The 20,333-nt window shown below is 39.5% G+C and overlaps 1 protein-coding gene across 1 annotated transcript; it reads right to left on the reverse strand.

Moving 5' to 3' along the window:
- Positions 1-7,315: 7,315 nt before the first annotated feature.
- Positions 7,316-8,254, reverse strand: LOC110305264 (olfactory receptor 1468-like). The gene has a single exon (XM_021177145.1). It carries the CDS (start codon positions 8,252-8,254, stop codon positions 7,316-7,318), a length of 939 nt encoding a protein of 312 aa, XP_021032804.1.
- Between the last annotated feature and the right edge of the window lie 12,079 nt (positions 8,255-20,333).

The raw sequence follows: 20,333 nt of genomic DNA on the forward strand, positions 1-20,333 counted from the left end.
CCTTCCTTCCTTCCTTCCTTCCTTCCTTCCTTCCTTCCTTCCTTCCCCACCAGCCTCTTGAGTAGCTGGGTAGCACTGAGAGTCACATGGACACAAGCACAGTTATTGAAACAAAGAAACTGCTGGCAGACTCTGAGGTCCCCTGCTGTGGGGGATGAAGGCTGCTCTGAGTCACAGAGCTGTAGAATGGAAGTTGCCTACTTCTTGGGGCAGAGATTGGACTGTAAATTTATAAAATTGGGATTATTTGCTTTTAGTATAGATTTATATACAGATTTTTTCCGAATCATGTGGGGCATTTTGCCTGTAGTTCAGAACTAGGATAGGGAAAATTAGTCACTAACTTCAAGTAGAGAGGGCAGTGAACAGGTATTATTAAAATAAAGTTTATGGCTCTAGGAAGAAAGTCAAACAGATAGATGGAATAACAAGTTGGCTGTTCTAGGTAGAGAACCAAACTATAAGATGGCATAAAATTGCTTTACTTGCCTCACAGGATACTCACATTCTGTCTAAAGTGGGCTCCATGGGAATACTGGGCTTTATATTCTCTTGGTAACATAGGAAAGGCCCAAGTGTAGACATGTACAGTATTTTAGTTTACTTCATTTGTTTTAGATTGCTTTAATTCGAAATAGGATAGGGAATATTAGTCACTGACTCCAGAGTAGAGAGTGCAGCGATAATCATTGCCTGCTTTGAACAGGTATTAATTATCTATGTCTGTGGCTCCAGATAGAGAGTCCAACAGACAAATATTATGTAGGTATCAATAAAATATGTCTGTGGCTCTGGGCAGAGAACCAAACAGAAAGATGGTATAGATTGTTAACCAGTCACAAGAAGTTCATATTCTGCTAATGTGGGCTCCTCAGGAATCTTGAGTTTCTTTTACTGCTTGGCAAGATAGGAAAGTCCTAGTATAGGCAATACAGTATCTTAGTTTACTTCATTTGTTTTAGGTTGTTTGATTTTCAAAATGGGTGTGATTTTGAGTTTTGTGGTTATATTATTCCTCTGGGAGAGAGATGTAAATAAATGGTTTCTGATGACTGGCTCAAGGATATGCTGATTTGGGAAAAAGGTTTTGGGAAAAAGGTGTTTTTAGAAAAGGCTATTAAGGTATTTATACCTTCCAGAGTTATATAGATCAGATTTGATAGAGGGAGACCCTCCTAAAGAACTAGATTCCAGAGAATCAAACAAAAAGGTTATTTTGATGATACTAAAAAGCTGTTTTGAGATTTGTATATTACAGAATATACTGCCTTGGTGAGTCTCTGCTTGAACTCCAGATGTCTTGAACTTTTAGCTGGATCCAGTACATCAGACACAGACATCAGAAACTAAATCAATCATTGGTGTGGCTTTCTTAAGGCCAACGAACTCTATTTTCCCTACCCCCTGCCTTAAAAATATCTCAACACCCATATTTAGCTTGAAGAATTTATGAAGAGTCGCCGCCCCAGTTCTCTGGGCTTTGGAACTGGAGGGGGTTATTGTAGGTTGTCTTTCTAGGGAATGTAGAAATGGTCATAATTGGAACATGGAGGAATAGCTAGAATTTATTGCATAGCCATAATCTTATTTTGTAGAAATCTTTTTAATGGTTCTAAGTTGAAGTCATAGTTTTTAAAATTTAATTTAATTTTTAATTTTAATTTTTTTGTTTTCATAGTTTATCATTTGGTACAGAATTTATTTTGATGCAAAATCAAGGTTTTCATTGGTATAAATTTCTTCTATTGATAGAAAATATTTAAAAGTACAGGACTTAGACCTAGTCCTTCTGTAACTGGTTTATTTAATTATTTATTTATTTTTAATATTTTTTTATTACATCTTTTTCTCAATTACATTTACAATGCTATCCCAAAAGTCCCCCATACCCTCCCCCCCACTTCCCTACCCACCCATTCCCAGTATTTTGGCCCTGGCGTTCCCCTGTACTGGGGCATATAAAGTTTGCATGTCCAATGGGCCTATCTTTCCAGTGATGGCCGACTAGGCCATCTTTTGATACATATGCAGTTAGAGTCAAGTACTGGTTAGTTCATAATGTTGTTCCACCCATAGGGTTGCGGATCCCTTCAGCTCCTTGGGTACTTTCTCCAGCTCCTCCATTGGGGGCCCTGTGATCCATCCACTAGCTGACTGTGAGCATCCACTTCTGTGTTTGCCAGGCCCCAGCATAGTCTCACAAGAGACAGCTATATCTGTTATTATAAACTGACCTGAGATGACTAAGTCTGTGAGTTAAGGGTCAAATACCTAATTCATGGCTTTGAGTTTATTGTTAGGGTGCTTTCAAAGATTTTAATTAGAAATATCTGAGGGTAGTTAACAGAGAACAGTCCAGATTACTTTATATAGATGGTTGGTTTTCAAAAACACCAGATATCCACAGATTGTGACAGTTAATGTTATTTATTCACTTGTTATAGAGACATATCTGCCCTTAACAGCTTCCCATTCATGGATTCAAAGAAGCAACTGAGCCTCTTACCCCCAGGTGAGGATGTACATTTGTGGCTAGGTCTCCAATGGGCAGAAATTTGCCTATCTCTTCTGCAGACCTGTACCATTTTTGAAAGGACACAATTTACAGGTTAGGACAACTTAGTTCTGTTGAGACTGAATAGGCTAGTTCTTAATATTCCTGTATCTATAAGGTCTATCAGATGATCCTGGGCCAGAAGGCTGAAAACATGCTCCATCTTCCTGACATACTGGGGCTGTATAGGTAGGCAGCTATCTCTACAATTTGTCTCAGTTCTGGAGGTGGTGTTAGGCTTTCTATATATTTTGAGTTAATGTTGGTCATTCTTGGATTTCTTACAGGGTTGAAAAACTACTTATAGTCTCATAGCCAACCCAGGCTATTTACTTTGAGAGAATAGAATTGAGAGGATGATTTTCAGATGACATACAATCTAAAGCCAAGACATAAGTCAAGGTAGAATCATAACTCTTTTAATTTAGGATAGATGACAATGTTCTATCTTAATGACATAAATGATGGACTGGGTATTAGGTCTATCTTATACTTCATAGATTACAAAATGGTAATAGTTGCGCTCTGTTTATATTTGAGAGAAAGGTTTTGTTTTTTATTAGAAAAGAAAATGGGAAGTGTTGTGGATGGGCCTGGTGCTGTTCTTGTGAACCAATCACCTAATGAATAAAGGAGCCAATCATTGGGTGAGGTGGCAGGACTTCTGGGTTGGAGGGAGGAAGAGAAGTAGCAGGAGAGAGTTAGGTACTTTTTGGAACAGGGACAGAAGAGGGGTAAGATGTAGCTGTTAGAGTTTCCCGACATCATGGCAGATCTGCAAGGATTCACCACTAGAGGAATCAGATTTTAATAAGGCTTACAAGATTACAAGATTAAGTTTTAGTTGTTGCTCAAAGAGATTGAGTTACCATTGTTTCTGGGAAAAAAAGAAAGGAAATTGTGAAAAGGTACTGGTTAAACAGAATCCGTTCCATCTCTAAGGGAGAATACTCAGCATAACTGTGGCTTCAAATAATGACTTGGGTAGTGTTCCTTCTATTTCTATTTTGTGGAATAGTTTGAAGAGTATTGGTATTAGGTCTTCTTTGAAGGTCTGATAGAATTCTGCACTAAAACCATCTGATTCTGGGCTTTTTTTTTTTTTTTTGGTTGGATGATTTTTTTTTAAATATTTTTTATTAGGTATTTTCCTCAATTACATTTCCAATGCTATCCCAAAAGTCCCCCATACCTTCCCCCCCACTCCCCTACCCACCCATTCCCACTTTTTGGCCTTGGCATTCCCCTGTACTGGGCATATAAAGTTTGCGTGTCCAATGGGCCTCTTTTTCCAGTGATGGCCGACTAGACCACCTTTGATACATATGCAGCTAGAGTCAAGAGCTCCGGGGTACTGGTTAGTTCTTAATGTTATTGCACCAGACTAGGCTGGGGCCTAGCAAACACATAAGTGGATGCTCACAGTCAGCTATTGGATGGATCACAGGGCCCCCAATGGTGGAGCTAGAGAAAGTATCCAAGGAGCTAAAGAGATATGCAACCCTGTAGGTTGGATAATTTTTAATGACTGCTTCTATTTCTTTAGTGGTTATGGGACTGTTTAGATGGTATATCTGATCCTGATTTAACTTTTGTATTTGGTATCTGTTAAGAAAATTGTTTCATCTCAGATTTTCCAGTTTTGTTGAATATAGGGTTTTGTAGTAGGATCTGATGATTTTTTAAATTTCCTCAGTTTCTGTTGTTATGTCTCCCTTTTCATTTCTTATTTTTTAAAATTTGGATACTTTCTCTGTGCCATCTGGTTAGTCTGGCTAAGGGTTTATCTCTCTTGTTGATTTTATCAAAGAACCAGCTCCTGGTTTTGTTGATTCTTTGTATAGTTCTTTTTGTTTCCACTTGGTTGATTTCAGCCCTTAGTAGAATAGATTTTGCACATGGGCTGTGTGTGGATGGAGATGGAAACAGAAGGTATCAGGTAGGTGAGTGACAGATGTTGGGAGAGAGTAGTAAGTGGAAAGACAACTAGAATAGTGGGGGAAATTAGGGATGGCATTGAAACCTACTGCAATAGAAACTAGCTGGAGTCTATGAGGGTGACCTAGTGAGGAATCCTAGTAATGGAATGGCACAACCATTTCCTAGGGGAACAGTGTAAGTCATGAAGCCAGCCCAGCTGTTTTGATAAGGTACCAGCAAAGCTGAGCCACATGCTGCAATCATTGACTTGATGCCTTTTTTAAAAAAATCAGTTTGAGTCTCCATGTTGTACTCTTGCGGGGTATTAGCATAATGATTTACCCATGTTTTCTCTGACATCAATTCTGTATTCCCCTGAGAAAGTCCTAAATGTACTACCACCTACTCTGAAGGAAGTCATCTTAGTTGAACCTACTTGTGAGTCTTCTCTGTGCCTTGGAGAGTGTTATCTGCCCCTAAGAAAATTAATGCAACAAAATAATTAGAATAGCTTGAACTCAAAGGAGGCTGAGAAGATTCAGCAGGACAGAAGAAGTGACAACAGATCAGAGCAGAGAACTCTTTATAGTATATTTATGATTTCTTAGAATTATAACCTACAAGATCATAGGTTATCTAAGCCATACATACTAAGCCTCTAGTAAGAACTCAGCAACAAAAGCTAGAAAGACTAAGATAATATAATAAGATGTATGAGTGGTATAAAAGAATGTAAGAAGAAGGATTAGGGTTTGTCATTCTTGGAAAGAGTGATTTACACCAAGTTGTTGTAATGTTAATTAATATAGAAACAAAACTATTCCTTTATTGAACAAACTTGTAAAATTTTAAGTAAGAGCTGCAATGATTTCTAAGCCTGAATTACTAGGCTTAGGCAAATCTGTAAGTAATATGATTGACCATTAAAAGATAGTAATGTATCTTAATGTAGGGCAATTTTCCTGGATTGACTCAGATTTTATCTATTCTCATGCTAAACATCCTGAAACTGCAAAGTGTGGCCAGCCTGAGAACAGGCTGTCACATGCTTGCTTGATTGCTTAAGCTAAAACAATTGGTAGAATTTTAGGGATAAGGACATGGGGTTGATGATAAAAAAAAAAAAAAAAAAAAAAAACAACTTTATTATCTTAGGCTTGATCTGTCACCCTGGGCATACTAGAAAAGTACATATGCCCGGGATTGTACCCCTTGAAATCATAAATGTTTTTGAATCTATATGAATAAAGAAAATTTCTGATTGCCAGTCAGTCAGATGTTGCAAAGCATCCTAGTTTGGTGACTGACTCATCCCTCCCCTTACCTTCTCCTTTCATCCTTTCTAGAACCCATTCACTACTAGTGCTGGCCCCTACAATGGAGGCCATGGAGCTTTAGCCAGCCACTTTCTGTAACCAGGCAAGGGTCCTAGTGGTGGGACTGGGACACCAACTGAGCCACAAACCCTATACCAGTCTTGCCTACAAGATGTGCTGAGGCAATGTGGCTCAGAGGTTAGGGGAGTGGCAAACTAATGACTGGTATAATTTTAGCCCCTAGCCAAACTAGGTGGAATAAACTGAGTGGAAGTTTATTCCTGACACTCCCTGGGTGGCCAGGAACTGAAAGCTGTATGTATAACTCAGAGACCCAGGGTAGATTCAAATATAAATGACCAAAATAAAGTCAATGAAATTATCCCTAATTGTATTCTGCTATACTGGTAGATTGGGACCTAGCTCAATCATCATAAAAGAGCCTTTCTCTGGCAGCTGATGGGAGCAGATGTAGAATGGGAGGAGCTCAGGGAACCCTTGAGAACACGGGGAGGAAAGATTATAGGAGACAGAAAGGTAGAAGACACCATGAGAACACAGCACACAGAAACAACTAAGCATGGATATAAGGATTCCCAGAGACTGAAGCAGAAATCACAGAGCCTGCATGGGTCTGTCTGCATTAGGCCTCTGCATACATGCTGTGGTTGTTTATCTTAGGTTTCTATGGGACTCCTATGGGAATGGGGATATCTTTGACTCTTCTGTCTGCCCTTGGGACCCTTTTCTTCCTCCTGAGTTGCCTCCTCTAGTCTTGATATGAGGGATTGTGTCTAGTTTTATTGAATCTTGTTATGCTCTGTTTGGTTTGTACCCATGAGATGCTGCTTTTTCCTGAAGGGAACAAGATGTCCAGTGGATCTGAATGAGTGGGGAGGTTGTGGGGAATCTAGAAAGAGTCGAAGGAAGGGAAGACGCACTTAGGATATATTGTATAAGAGAAGAATAAATAAAAAAGTAAAGAGAGCTGGGTGGTGGTGGTGCACACCTTTAATCCTAGCACTTGGGAGGCAGAGGCAGGCAGATTTCTGAGTTCGAGGCCAGTCTGGTCTACAGAGTGAGTTCCAGGACAGCCAGGGCTACACAGAGAAACCCTGTCTCAAAAAACCAACCAACCAAACAAACAAAAAACAAACAAACAAAACCCAAAAAAGGAGAAAAAGTTTACTGAACATTAGCATATTTAGAAAGTATATTGCAGTCAACACAGAAAATTGTCTAACATCACAAAATCTTGGTATAACAAGGTAAAGAGTGGAGATCTGATGATAAAACAGTGACTGTTACCTAATGATTGTCTAGATCACAGGTGCAAAGCAGAGGGTGGCAATACTTAGTCACTCAGGGGCCCTTCACTAACTGAACTACTTTGCAAAACTCCTGCTTGCAAATAAAACTCTTAAGTAGTATGTTCTTGAATGTGGGTCTCATTGGAGAGGTACATTTTGTTATAATAGTATCAATATATTTACTAGTTAAATTTTAGTAAAAAATTATACTGGTATCATAAAGAGATTTTCTTCTTGCCAAGGACTCCAAAAAGGGCATCTCTCATATCTCTATTCCTCAGGCTGTAGATGAAGGGGTTCAGCATGGGAGTCACCACTGTGCACATCATGGCCATGGAAATCTCCTTCACAGTAGAGTTATTAGCTGATGGACATAAGTAGAGAGCAAAAATTGTCCCATAGAACAGTGAGACCACAGACAGGTGTGAGCCACAGGTGGAGAAGACCTTGTGGATGGCCCGAGTAAATGAAACCTTTAGAATAGAGAAGACAATTTGTATATAGGACACAACAATGAGTAAGAATGGGATGATGCTAACAAGCCCTCCCATGATAAATATCATTAATTCATTAATATGAATGTCAGAGCAAGCCAACTTGAGCAGGGTAGATATGTCACAGAAAAAGTGGTGGATCAAGTTATCCTCACAGAATGACAATCTAGCCAAGAGTAGAGTGTGCAACATAGAATACAGCACAGTAAATACCCAGGATAACACCAGCAGACACACACAGAGTGTGGGGCTCATGATGCTCATGTAATGAAGGGGGAAGCAGACAGCCACATACCGGTCATAAGCCATGACCAAAAGAAGAATGCTCTCCAGGTCTCCAAAAACCAATAAAAAGTACATTTGTGTCAGACAGCCAGCATAGGAGATGGATGTGTCCTGGCTCTGCATGTTCTGCAGCAACTTGGGCATTGTGACGGAGGAAAAGCAGAGATCAGAGAAGGACAAGTTGCTGAGAAACAAGTACATGGGTGTGTGGAGATGGGGGTCCAGTATTATGAGGATGATGATGATGAGGTTCCCCAGGACGGTGGTGAGGTACATGGCCAGGAACAGGGCATAGTACAGGTGCTGGTACTCTTGGGGGATGGGCAGGCCCAGGAGGATGAACTGGGAGATGACAGTCTTGTTGTTCATTATCATTCTTTGTCTCCAGTATCCTAATTAGAAAATATCCATGTCCCTTAAAATTAAAGATAAAAATGCACATGTATCTAGAATATATATTCTACCACAGTGGATTTTGCAGTCATCATATATTCAAAACTTCTAATATCTATAATCATTACTGTCATTAATATTTTCAACTTTTCTTTCATAAGGTTCTACTTCTCTTCTTTTCCTAGAAGACAGTTCTATGTCTTTTTTTTTTTTAATAAGATACAAAATGGACAAATGCCTCTCTTTCCTGCTACCTGCTCATCCTGGGTGACTGTTGTTTGTTCATTTGTAAGTTGCTTTATTTATTTATTTATTTATTTTTTGTATATTGATGTTTTTGAAGAATTTGATTAAACTTTATCATCATAGTTTCATATAAAGTCCACAAACATCCCACATTCTCCAATGTCTTAGATTAGTATTTTAACCTCAGGCATCCACGTTCCTGTAACATACAGATTTCTGTTCCACTCTTAACTAATCATCTTCCTTCCATTGCCTGTGTGACAGATATCAGAAGCTCAAAGCTTTGTTGTTTCTCAAAGGATTCCACATTTTGCTACCTCTCCAGTCTCCCATAGAATAAAGAAAGCAATTCAGGTTTGAGTCTGAACTGTGTGTCCCTTAAATGCTGTCTTGCATAACCCTGGAAATTTGGTGTGAACTGACAAGACAGCAGCTTTTTTTTCCTAAATGGCCCAGCTCTGCCGAGGCTGAGTCAAAGTTTCTGGTTGATCCTGATCACCTTAATTTTATTTGCAGACAAAGGAACATGCTTCTGTTCTTAGCACTTATCTGCATGATTCCTACTCACATTCTTCTGCTGCCATCACTGCACATGAGGTGCTCTGCATCTTAGAGAAGGCTAGATCCTGTATAACTCATTAAAGTCATACTAAACACCTAGGACTTTTCTAGGAACAATTTACCTCAGGGATTTCTAATGGAAACAAATTATAATCACCAATCTCTCCTTCCTACACTTCTGGGAATGTAGAATTTATATAACAACAACAGCAGCAGCAGCAACAAGAGAAGAAAGAAATAGCAAAAATAGAGTAATCACAGCATGGAAGGATGCACACTCATTCCTTGTTTAGGTAAAAATCAAGGCTTCTGCTTGACTGGCTCCCACTTTAACAGGACAAATTCTAGTTGCTATGCAGATATTTCCTAAATATCATTAAAATCTGTAGACTTTGAGTAAATAATTAGCACTTCAACACATGATGCACTTCATGCAACCAGATGGAGGAGCTAGGGGAAAAGGACAGATGATTAGAGAAAAAATTTGCATCTTCTGCCTTAGTTGCAAGTGTGTAACCTCCACTTTTCTAAGGATCTCCAATATTCTAGACAGTGCCTTAAATGTTCCCATTATCAGTCTCCAACACTATACATTCTCTTGCTAAGTAACATGCATGGACCCCCAACCCAAACAAATATCATTCTTTGGTTATAGAGAAGACTGGCTACTGAATCAATCATAGTCCTCAAAGCTGACAAAACAGAAGAAATGACAAAAGATCTCAGCAACTCTATCTGAAATTGTGTAACCTCGTCTGAGTGTGTGTATCTTCATAGACTGACAGTGTTTAGTGTAGCTGAATTCAGAGCTTGCATATTTTAGTTATTATAGATTAGCATTACAGAAAAATGTGGGAAAAATATGCATTATTTAAGAAGATGTTCTCCTTATGTTCAACCTTAAATATGCAATCTCAGTATTCTGTATACTGGAATGACAGACACGTGTCACTTTGCCTGTTTTCTGCTTTTCATGTAAAGGAAAAGTACCCTTGTGCTATGTGTGCACATTTGTGGACTCCCCTTCTGTTCAGAGGGTGTTGGCCAACAGCCCATGAGGAAAAAGGTTCAGGCATCTGAGTATGACAGAAGGACTCTCAGAAAGCACTGCAGCAAGACAAGTATACTTTATTGTTTTATCAAAAGGTATGCAAGGGCATTTTAGGGGTACAGGTAGAAAGCTAATTTGTAACAGTATCAAGCTTGTGTGAAGGCTGATTGGTCATACTACAATACCTAATTATCATGCAGCTGGGAAGCTAGCTTAGAATTTGTGTGTTGAGTTATGTAACCTAGCAGAGATCTCTGTACAAGGTCATTTTTCATACAAGTCCAGCCACCTGTGTCCCCGGACAATCTCCAGACAAAGTCAGGCAGAGACTGGGAAGCCTCAATAAGGAAGAGTGTCCCTCCATCTTGTGCAGATCTCAGAAAGCCACCTGTTCATGGGTGACTGATCCTTTTTTTTTTTTTTTCAAGACAGGGTTTCTCTGTGTAGCCCTGGCTGTCCTGGAACTCACTCTGTAGACCAGGCTGGCCTCGAACTTAGAAATTCGCCTGCCTCTGTCTCTGAAGTGCTGGGATTAAAGGCATGCACCACCACGCACAAATGTAACTGATCTTTAATAGCAAGATTCTCTAATACATGTATACAAAGGTCAGAAGCCAGAGGACTCACTATCAACTGTTAGCACTGATGGGTTAATACACTTCATAACTTCTGTAGATGTGAAGACTACATTTTTCAAATGAAACAGCACATGAAAATCACAGGGGAATTTTTTTCTAACACTTGGTACACTTGTGTATCACCTTGGATTCTGTAGAATACCTGAGTTTGATTGAGGAGCTTTCATTGCACATTTACATGAACACCTAGATGATATTAATGTCATCCTTGTAAGACTACACTTAGCTGCTGTGATCTCACACAATACCAGTAAAACAGAGATTTTCGAACTTGGTGCAGATAAAATAGGTTATCATTTTGGGAGGACATTGTTCAGACCTTGTGAAGACCCCACCAGTGAAAGACTAGTGAGCAAGCCTTCAGCAAGACAGCTATGAACTCCATTTTACAGGACTTCTCTTTGTTGAAATGGTAGGATTTTGAGAGAAAAAAGGAGACAATGAGGAATTGTAATGGACCCATCAATATGAAGGAGGTTACATGAGGACAATGAAACAAACAACTGTGTACTGTGGTGCAGTCTTGGATATAGAGAAAAGAATTTTATCATACCTGGAAAATTGTCCTGCATCACACTGGAGATTCATGTGGATCCACATCAAGACACATGCTTATTTTCTTGAATGTACACAGTTCTGCTGAGGCTGAGTAAAAACTTATTGTTCAAGATCCTGCTCACCTTTATTTTATTTGCAGACATAGGAACTACCAGCCACTGTATTTGCCACCTATCTGCACTATCCCTACTCACAAATCCCTTTTGCCATCCCTAGGCCTTATGGACCCTGCATCCCAGAGGAGTGCGAATCTTGTATAACTCATTAAGGACAAAGAGATTACCCAGGACCTTTTAAGGACATATTGAATTCAGGGATCTCTAGTGGAGACCAATTATAGTCACCAATCACTATTTCCTACACTTAGGGGAATGTACAATGTGAAGAATAATAACAAACAAAACTAATAAACAGCAATAAGAAAGCCAAACCCCTCTGGAAAGATGCATAATCATTTCCTAGTCAGTTGATGAACAGGGCTTCTGTTGACTGGACCTCACTTTATTTGGTTGGGTAAGGAAGTGTGACTGAGAACCACCCTATATTATCAGTTATTATTCTTATTGTTAATTACTTAAATGGTCTCACACAATAAAAGTTTACACAAGAAATCATTATAAGTATTTTTTTTTTTGTTTTGAGCCTAGCCTTTATAACTGTTGAGACATCTCTGCAGTATATTCAGAGTATTGTTTAAGCAAATCGAGACCACAGAAAATCACATACTTTGGGAAGGCTTCCAAGGACAGCATCTCAATCCAACACAACAGACTACTTGCAAGGCGACTTAGGGCAGACAAATAACCTTCTATAAATATAAATGCCACCACTTGACTTTATCTATGTGCCAGTATTTGAAAAGGAAAGGAATATGGCAAGCACATCGCATGTTTCATACTTCCCCAAGCCAATATAAAAGCACTCCATGTTTCTATGCCTGTTCACTCATTTTTGTCTTCTTACCTCTCTATAAAAATGTTAACTATACCCACTACTACTGTTATCCAACCCCTCTCCATGTATGGAAGATTACTTTATAATTCCATATTGTTACAGTTCACCATTTATAATTTCTTCCTTCAGGATAACTTCATGAATTTGGCAGTCATTGGTTAGAAGAAGTTCTGTCCATGGAAATGAAATACAAAGTTTTAACCCTAGGACATGTTGATCCTTATTAGTTTAATCTTTATTGGGCTCTTCAAGATGATTAACTTAGGTTTTTGAATGTGTAAACAATAAGTGGGATCTAAGCATGTGTCCAGAATTTTAGACACAGTGTTGCCTGCTCTGCTTGTGTAGAACAACCACATTTTGCTTGCTATTGATTGGTTTTAACCAAGAAGAATGATGTGTTTATGCTCTGTGCTTTGGTTGACATGAGAAGTAAAAATTGGTTGGATGGTAGGCTCAAGTCCCAATTCTATCATCTCTAGTAACTGTGATTCTTATTTAATAAACTAATTAAGTAGCTTTAGTATTTTCCATGCATTTTAGAACCCATAATCCCCCAAAGAATTCCTGTACCCATTCACATACACTCTCACTTCAAACCACCTTAGGCAATTCAATTCTACTTTATATTCTTACAGATTTTCCTTTTTATTATGACTTGATATTGTTGTTTTGTGCATTTTACATGCTGAACCTCAATTTCTCACATATCTCTGTCCCTCTATATTCAACCTCTACCTTTGCAGCCTTCCTCATCAAACAAAACAAAACAAAACAAAACAAAACAAAACAAAACAAAACAAAACAAAACATCTTGCCTTCGAAGCTGCTTCTATCAAAGTGTGTAACACATTACACCCTTTTGCCCAAATAGCTTTACTTGTAAATGTTCATTGAAATGAGTCATTGTCTGTTAAAGGCCTCTAGCTTCTGTGAATGTCCTTTTATGTTTGGGTTACCTCACACAGAATGATATTTTCTAGTTCTATCCATTTGCCAGCAAGATTCACAATGCCCTTGTTTTTAGTAGCTGTGTAGTAGCCCATTGTGTAAATGAACCACATTTTCTTTATCCATTCTTTGGTTGATGGACATCTGTCCTATCCTGCAGGACCTAGTTATTAGTGGGTGCGAGGGTGACTGTAAACCTGGGAGAAAATGGGAGGGAGAGAAAGGAGAAGCAGAGACCAAGAAGAAGTTCCTATCAAGGTCTCAGTTTATTAGGCTGAAACACCAGGTTTTTAAGCATACAGCGAGGGGAATAGGGAGGGGTTGAGGGGGAATAAACAAAGAACAAAGAAATGGGCATCTGGGGACATGAAGGCCGAAGTCAGGCTCCAGGCGGCGGGCACTCTGTGTCTTATATTCGGAATGTAGATACTCCTTAACAGCCTTGGGTGTCAGGCTAGGCTCAGCGTGTAACTCATGTCCTTGGAAGTCTTGGGAGCCAGGAAGAGATAAGGAAGAGGGGACTATAATTCAGCTTTTTACATCCTCAGGTGCCAGGAAGGGAATAGGGAGTGTAGCCTCCCCGCCCCCAGTCTGAAACCTGCCTGCTCAGTTTCCACAGTTTACATCGGGATGGAGCTTGCTGTTCAATCGTTCTGCCACGCCCACTTCTGGAGTCTGCTGCTTTGCTGTTCTGGAGCCATACACATGGTCACCCTGCTACTGGATCCCAGGATTATTTGGCAGGAATCGGGCCCCCTTTCCCTCCTTCATAACTGTGTGTCAGAATAGTAAAATTGAGCTTTGATCAGAATCTGCTTTGACTTGGCTCCGTTCTTTCTTCCCTCCGTCTAGTTCCTCTCTTTCATCCTGAGCTTTCATCTCAATCGTACCATTCCTTGAGAGCTGCTGGCTGGCCCGCAACAAGGGAGGTAGGGGTGATGACCGGCTCCTTAGCACAAGGCCATTTGGCTTGTTAGGGTGGGAGACTGTGAAAGGCTTGCTTTCTCACGGTATGGTCTCCAACAGACATCTACATTGGTTCCAGTTCCTGACTGTTAGAAATCAGGCTGATTTGAACATAGTGAGGCATATATTCTTGTGGAATGGTGGAGCATTTTTTGGGTATATTACCAGAAGTGGTATAGCTGGGTTTTCAGATATAACTATTTCCAATTTTCTGAGGAACCACCAGATTGATTTTCTGAGTGGTTGTACCAGTTTTCAATCTCATCAGTAATGGAGAAGAGTCATGTTCCCCTTTCTCCACATCCTCACCAGCATGTGCTGTCACTTAGGTTTTTGATTTTAGGCATACTGATAAGTGTGAAATGGAATTTCAAGGTCATTTTGATTTGCATTTCCTTTATGCCTAAGGACACTGAACATTTCTTTAAGTGCTTATCAGCCATTTAATATGGTCATGTGATTGTTTTCCTTTTAATTTTTTATATGGTGGATTACTTGGATGGGTTTTCCAGTATTAATCCAGCCCTGTATCCCTGGTGTGAAGCCAACATGATTGTAGTAAATGACGTTTTTAGTGTATTCATGAATTTGGTTTGTGAGATTTTTATTGAGTATATTTGGATTGATGTTAATGAGTAAAATTGGTTTGAAATTCTCTTTCTTTGTTGAGTTTTTCTGTGGCATAGGTTTCAGGATGATAGAATGGATTAGGTAGTTTTCCCCATAATGATATTTTATTCAGACATAAAGTTAAATGAAATATGTCATTTGCTTGACAATGGGTGCATTTTGTTAGATGAATAAGGTGTACACAAAAGAATAATAGTACCATAATTTTTCCTCTTTGCAAACTGTAATTTTATATAGACATTATAAAGCCAGTATTAGCATTAGCATTAGCATGGAAGAGAAGGGAACAATTAGGACAGGTTGGGCAGTGAAAATAGACAAAGCATATGATAGACTGAAAGGATTTTTCCAGGTACTATGTCAAATGAGTATGTGTGAATTAAAAACTAATAATACATGTTTAACAAAGCATGATGGAAAATTTACTTGCCACCTGCTAAATGTCAAGTACTCTTATAAGTATCCTTCATTGTTTACAAGTAAGTGTTCTTTAATACAGGAAAGAGTAAAATTTATACCAATATCCAGTGAACTTGGGAGAATAAATGGGGTCACAGAATGAATGGCACTCTGAGGACAACATGAACATGAACTTTCTTGAGTAAAACTGAAAACAACAGGACTTCCCTCTGAGGTAGGTGCATCAGTGCACACAAATAAGAAGAGTTGGGCTGAGAAGAAGATATTAGATAATCATTTTCATGACACATGGTAATTGACAGTACCAAGGTACAAAGACAGGTCACTGGACCCAGAATGTGCATTCAACTCCTTTTTCCTCCTTGGCTTCACCCTCAGGGATGTTGACATTATGGCTCAGATGGATCCTGTGGCCTTGGCTCCACTAGTGTCATTTGTGACATCCTTGTAGGTGCTCCAAGTTTTCAAAATGAGCCTTTCTCACACAGATTCTCATCCTTTATTACCCTGCTGTTGTCACTCTGAGAAGAAACATCTTATTCCTTCCATTTTCCACATAACAGATAGGCCATGACAGCATCTTTCCTTGTCTCTTGCATTTCCAGTGATAGCTCCTTCACAAATCCATGGTTCTCTCTGAAGACCACTATCCAATAGCTCCATGGCTTGATAATCAGAATGTGGTCTATATGGGCCTTGGTTTTACATTACAGTCAAATAACAGATGCTTAGGAAATAATTGTATGATTGATCATGAGTGCGCAGACTAACTTTAACAAAGGTTCCGTTGGACATATGATGAGGTTTGCTACCATCTTCATTTGGAAGTAGAAGTTAGGGAAAATAGAAAGCTCTAGGAGAAGCAGATATTAGTCCCAGTTCTAAACTTAAGTGTCTCTGGATGAGAATTTAGGGTTTAATGGTCAACTATGCATGGAAAGATCAAGGTCCTTGAGCCCCCACCATTCAGGGCTCAGGTAACTATGTCTATCTTCCTCAGCAGAGATACTCAACCTCTTAGCTGATCAGACACAGTCTGTGCTAGGTCAGAAGCTGCATTTGGAATCAGAGGGTACAGTAAGCTAGAGCCACCAGTGATTGACTCATTCTTCCTGGTTTCCTCCTCCAAATCCTCATCCATTTGACTCTTATCTTGGTACAACCAAACAGCTCGAAAGAAGGAAAAGCCACATCCATCCAGAGGAAAAGAAAATTCACTCACCCTGAACAGATTTTTAGGATCTTTAAGTTTACAAAAGAATGTATTTATCTCTAACATTTATAAAAACCACTTCTAATTTTAATTTTTCTCAAGTTTTCATATAATCATATATAATATGTTAACCACATCTCTTATACTAGATATCTAGTTTCAATCTTCTATATATACACATGCAGTTTTGCCAGCACCATTTGTTGAAGGTTTTGTATTACTCCAATGGGTAGTAATTTTGACTTCCTTGTCAATATATATTTCTATATAAATGTAACAATAATAATAATAAGGAACAAGAGGTCATGAATTTAAGAGGAATGGGAGAGGACATGAAAAGTTAGAGGGTGAGAGTAGGGATGGGAATGACATGGTAGAGCATTCATCTGTACAGTGCTCAAAAAATAGAAAAAAGAAAACTTATAAACTTTGGTGACTGAAGTTAAATGGGCTTCGTTTTGGGTCTCCTACTCTGTACCATTCATCTACAACAGTGATCCTCAACCTTTGGGTGGTGGGCCCTTTGGGACTTGAGCAATTCCTTCATAGCGGTTTTATATCAATTATACTGCAAATCAGATATTTAGATTATGATTCACAAAAGTAAAATAATTATAAACATGAAATGGTAATGAAACAATTTTTAGTTGGGGTCACCACAACTTGAGGAACTGTATTAAAGATCACAGCTTTAAGAAGGTTGAGAACTAATGATCTACAGTTTGCTTCAAGCTAGTATCATGCTATTTTTATTGATATGGCTCTATACTATAGTTTCAAATCAGATACTATAGTATCTCCTGCATTGTTCTTTTTTTCTAAGGGTTGCTTGAGATGTAGGATTTCAAAAATTCCACATCAAACGTAAGATTGTTGTTGTTGTTTTTTTTGTTTGTTCGCTTTGTGTGTGTGTGTGGAATTTAAAAAAATCTCTGATTGGAATTACATTAAATCTGTAGATTTCCTTTGGTAGGATTGTCATTTTAATAGCATTAAGTTTACCAACTCATGAACATTCATGTTCTTTCCATATTATAGCATTGGCCTTAATTTAGTTTTTTAGTGTCTTAAAGTTTCCATTGCAGAGGTCTTTCACTGGATTAGATAAGTTTATTTCAGAAAATTCATTTTTTTCCTTTTTTTTATATTAGGTATTTTCTTCATTTACATTTCCAATGCTATCCCAAAAGTTCCCCATACCCTTCCCCACTCCCCTACCACCTACTCCCACTTCTTGGCCCTGGCGTTACCCTGTACTGAGGTATATAAAGTTTGCAAGACCAATGGGCCTCTCTTTCCACTGATGGCTGACTAGGCCATCTTCTGATATATATGCAGCTAGAGACACGAGCTCTCGGGGGGAGGGTACTGGTTAGTTCCTATTGTTGTTCCACCTATAGGGTTGTAGACCCCTTTAGCTCCTTGGGTACTTTCTCTAGCTCCTCCATTGGGGACCCTCTGATCCATCTGACTGTGAGCATCTACTTTGTGTTTGCTAGGCCCCGGCATAGCCTCACAAGAGACAGCTATATCTGGGTCCTTTCTGCAAAATCTTGCTAGTGTATGCAATGGTGTCAGCGTTTGGAAGCTGATTATGGGATGGATCCCCGGGTATGGTAGTCTCTAGATGGTCCATGCTTTCGTCTCAGCTCCAAACTTTGTCTCTGTAACTCTTTCCATGGGTGATTTGTTCCCAATTCTAAGAAGGGGCTAAGTGTCCACACTTAGGTCTTCGTTCTTCTTGAGTTTCATGTGTTTTGCAAATTGTATCTTGTATCTTGGGTATTCTAAGAGAACCCAAGAAGGTGGACTCCAGAAAATCAAATAACCCCTTAAAAATGGGGCTCAGAGCTAAACAAAGAATTCTCACCTGAGGAATACTGAATGGCTGAGAAGCACCTGAAAAAATGTTCAGCATCCTTAATCATCAGGGAAATGCAAATCAAAGCAACCCTGAGATTCCACCTCANACCAGTCAGAATGGCTAAGATCAAAAATTCAGGTGACAACAGATGCTGGCAAGGATGTGGAGAAAGAGGAACACTCCTCCATTGTTGGTGGGATTGCAAGCTTGTACAACCACTCTGGAAATCAGTCTGGTGGTTCCTCAGAAAATTGGGAAAAGTACTACCGGAGGAACCAGCAATACCTCTCCTGGACATATATCTATTAGATGTTCCAACTGGTAAGAAGAACACATGCTCCACCATGTTCATAGCAGCATTATTTATAATATCCAGAAGCTGGAAATAACCTAGATGTCCCTCAACAGAGGAATGGATACAGAAAATGTGGTACACTTACACATTGGAGTATTAAAAAGAATGAATTTATGAAATTCCTAGGCAAGTGGTTGGACCTGGAGGACATCATCCTGAGTGAGGTAACCCAATCACAAAAGAACTCACATGACATGTTCTCCCTGATAAGTGGATATTAGCCCAGAAAATTCTTTTTAATCCACCATATTTTATACTCTAAAGGGTGAATTTTAAGTCTCTGAAATGTAGCTTTTTTTTTTATTTAGATATTTTCTTTGTTTACACTTCAAATGCTATCTCCTTTCCTAGTTTCCCCTCAAAAAATCTCCCATCCCTCCCACTCCCCATGCTCCCCAACCCACCCACTCCCATTCCTGGTTCTGGCATTCCTCTATATTGGGGCATAGAGCCTTTGCAGGACCAAGGGTCACTCCTGCCATTGATGACCAACTAGGCCATCCTCTGCTACATAAGTAGCTAGAGGCACAAGTTCCACCATTTCTTTTCTTTGATTGGTGGTATAGTTCCAAGCAGTTCTGGGGTTCCTGGTTAGTTCATATTGATGTTCCTCCTATGGGGCTTCAGTCCCCTTCAGCTCCCTGGGTATTTCTCTGGCTCCTTCATTGGGGACGTTGTGCTCTATCCAATGGATAACTTTGAGCATCCACTTCTGTATTTGCCAAACACTGGCAGAGCCTTGCAGGAGACAGCTATATCAGGCTCCTGTCACCAGGCTTTTGTTGGCATCCTCCTAGTGACCGGGTTTGGTGGTTGCTTATGGGATGGAACCCCAAGTTGGGCAGTCTCTGAATGGTCATTCCTTTGTGGTGCCGACTGTGGACTTGGACAGAATTTGTCAGTGATAGTTAAGAAAAACAACTCAGCGCTCCCCTAGCCTCTCAGAGGAGCTCCCGGACGCAGCCTCCTGGGCCACACCTTCAAGCTCTGCTCTGAACTTTGTCTTTGTAACTCCTTCCATGGGTATTTTGTTCCCTATTCTAAGAAGGAACGAAGTAGCCACACTTCAGTCTTCCTTCTTCTCGAGTTTCATGTGTTTTGCACATTGTATCTTGGGTATTCTAAGTTTCTGGGCTCATATTCACTCATCAGTGAGTGCATATTAAATGTGTGGTCTTTTATGATTGTGCTACCTCACTCAGGATAACATCCTCCAGGTCCATACATTTGCCTAAGAATTACATAAATTCATTGTTTTTAACAACTGAGTAGTACTCTACTGTATAAATGTACAACATTTTCTGTGTCCATTCTTCTGTTAAGGGAAATCTGGGTTCTTTCTAGCTACTGGCTATTATAAATAAGGCTGCTATGAACATAGTGGAGCATGTGTCCTTATTACAAGTTAGAACTTCTGGGTATATGCCCAGGAGAGGTATTGCTGTATCTTTTGGTAGTACTATGTCCAGTTTACTGAGGAACCACCAATCTGAAATCCAGAGTGGTTCTACCAGTGTGCAATCCCACCAGCAATGAAGGAATGTTCCTTTTTTTCCCCATCCTCTGTAGATTTCCGCTCACCGGCTTCAGTCGGCCCCCTCAATCCACGGCAGAAATCAGGGTTCTGGTTACAGGCGAGCAAGGAGTTGGCACA

Source organism: Mus caroli, chromosome 11 (assembly GCF_900094665.2).
Source record: "Mus caroli chromosome 11, CAROLI_EIJ_v1.1, whole genome shotgun sequence".
Classification (NCBI taxonomy): domain Eukaryota; kingdom Metazoa; phylum Chordata; class Mammalia; order Rodentia; family Muridae; genus Mus; species Mus caroli.

Bases quoted from the DNA above. Each gene is read 5' to 3' on its own strand.
- LOC110305264 (XM_021177145.1), bottom strand. From the start codon at position 8,254: ATGATAATGAACAACAAGACTGTCATCTCCCAGTTCATCCTCCTGGGC.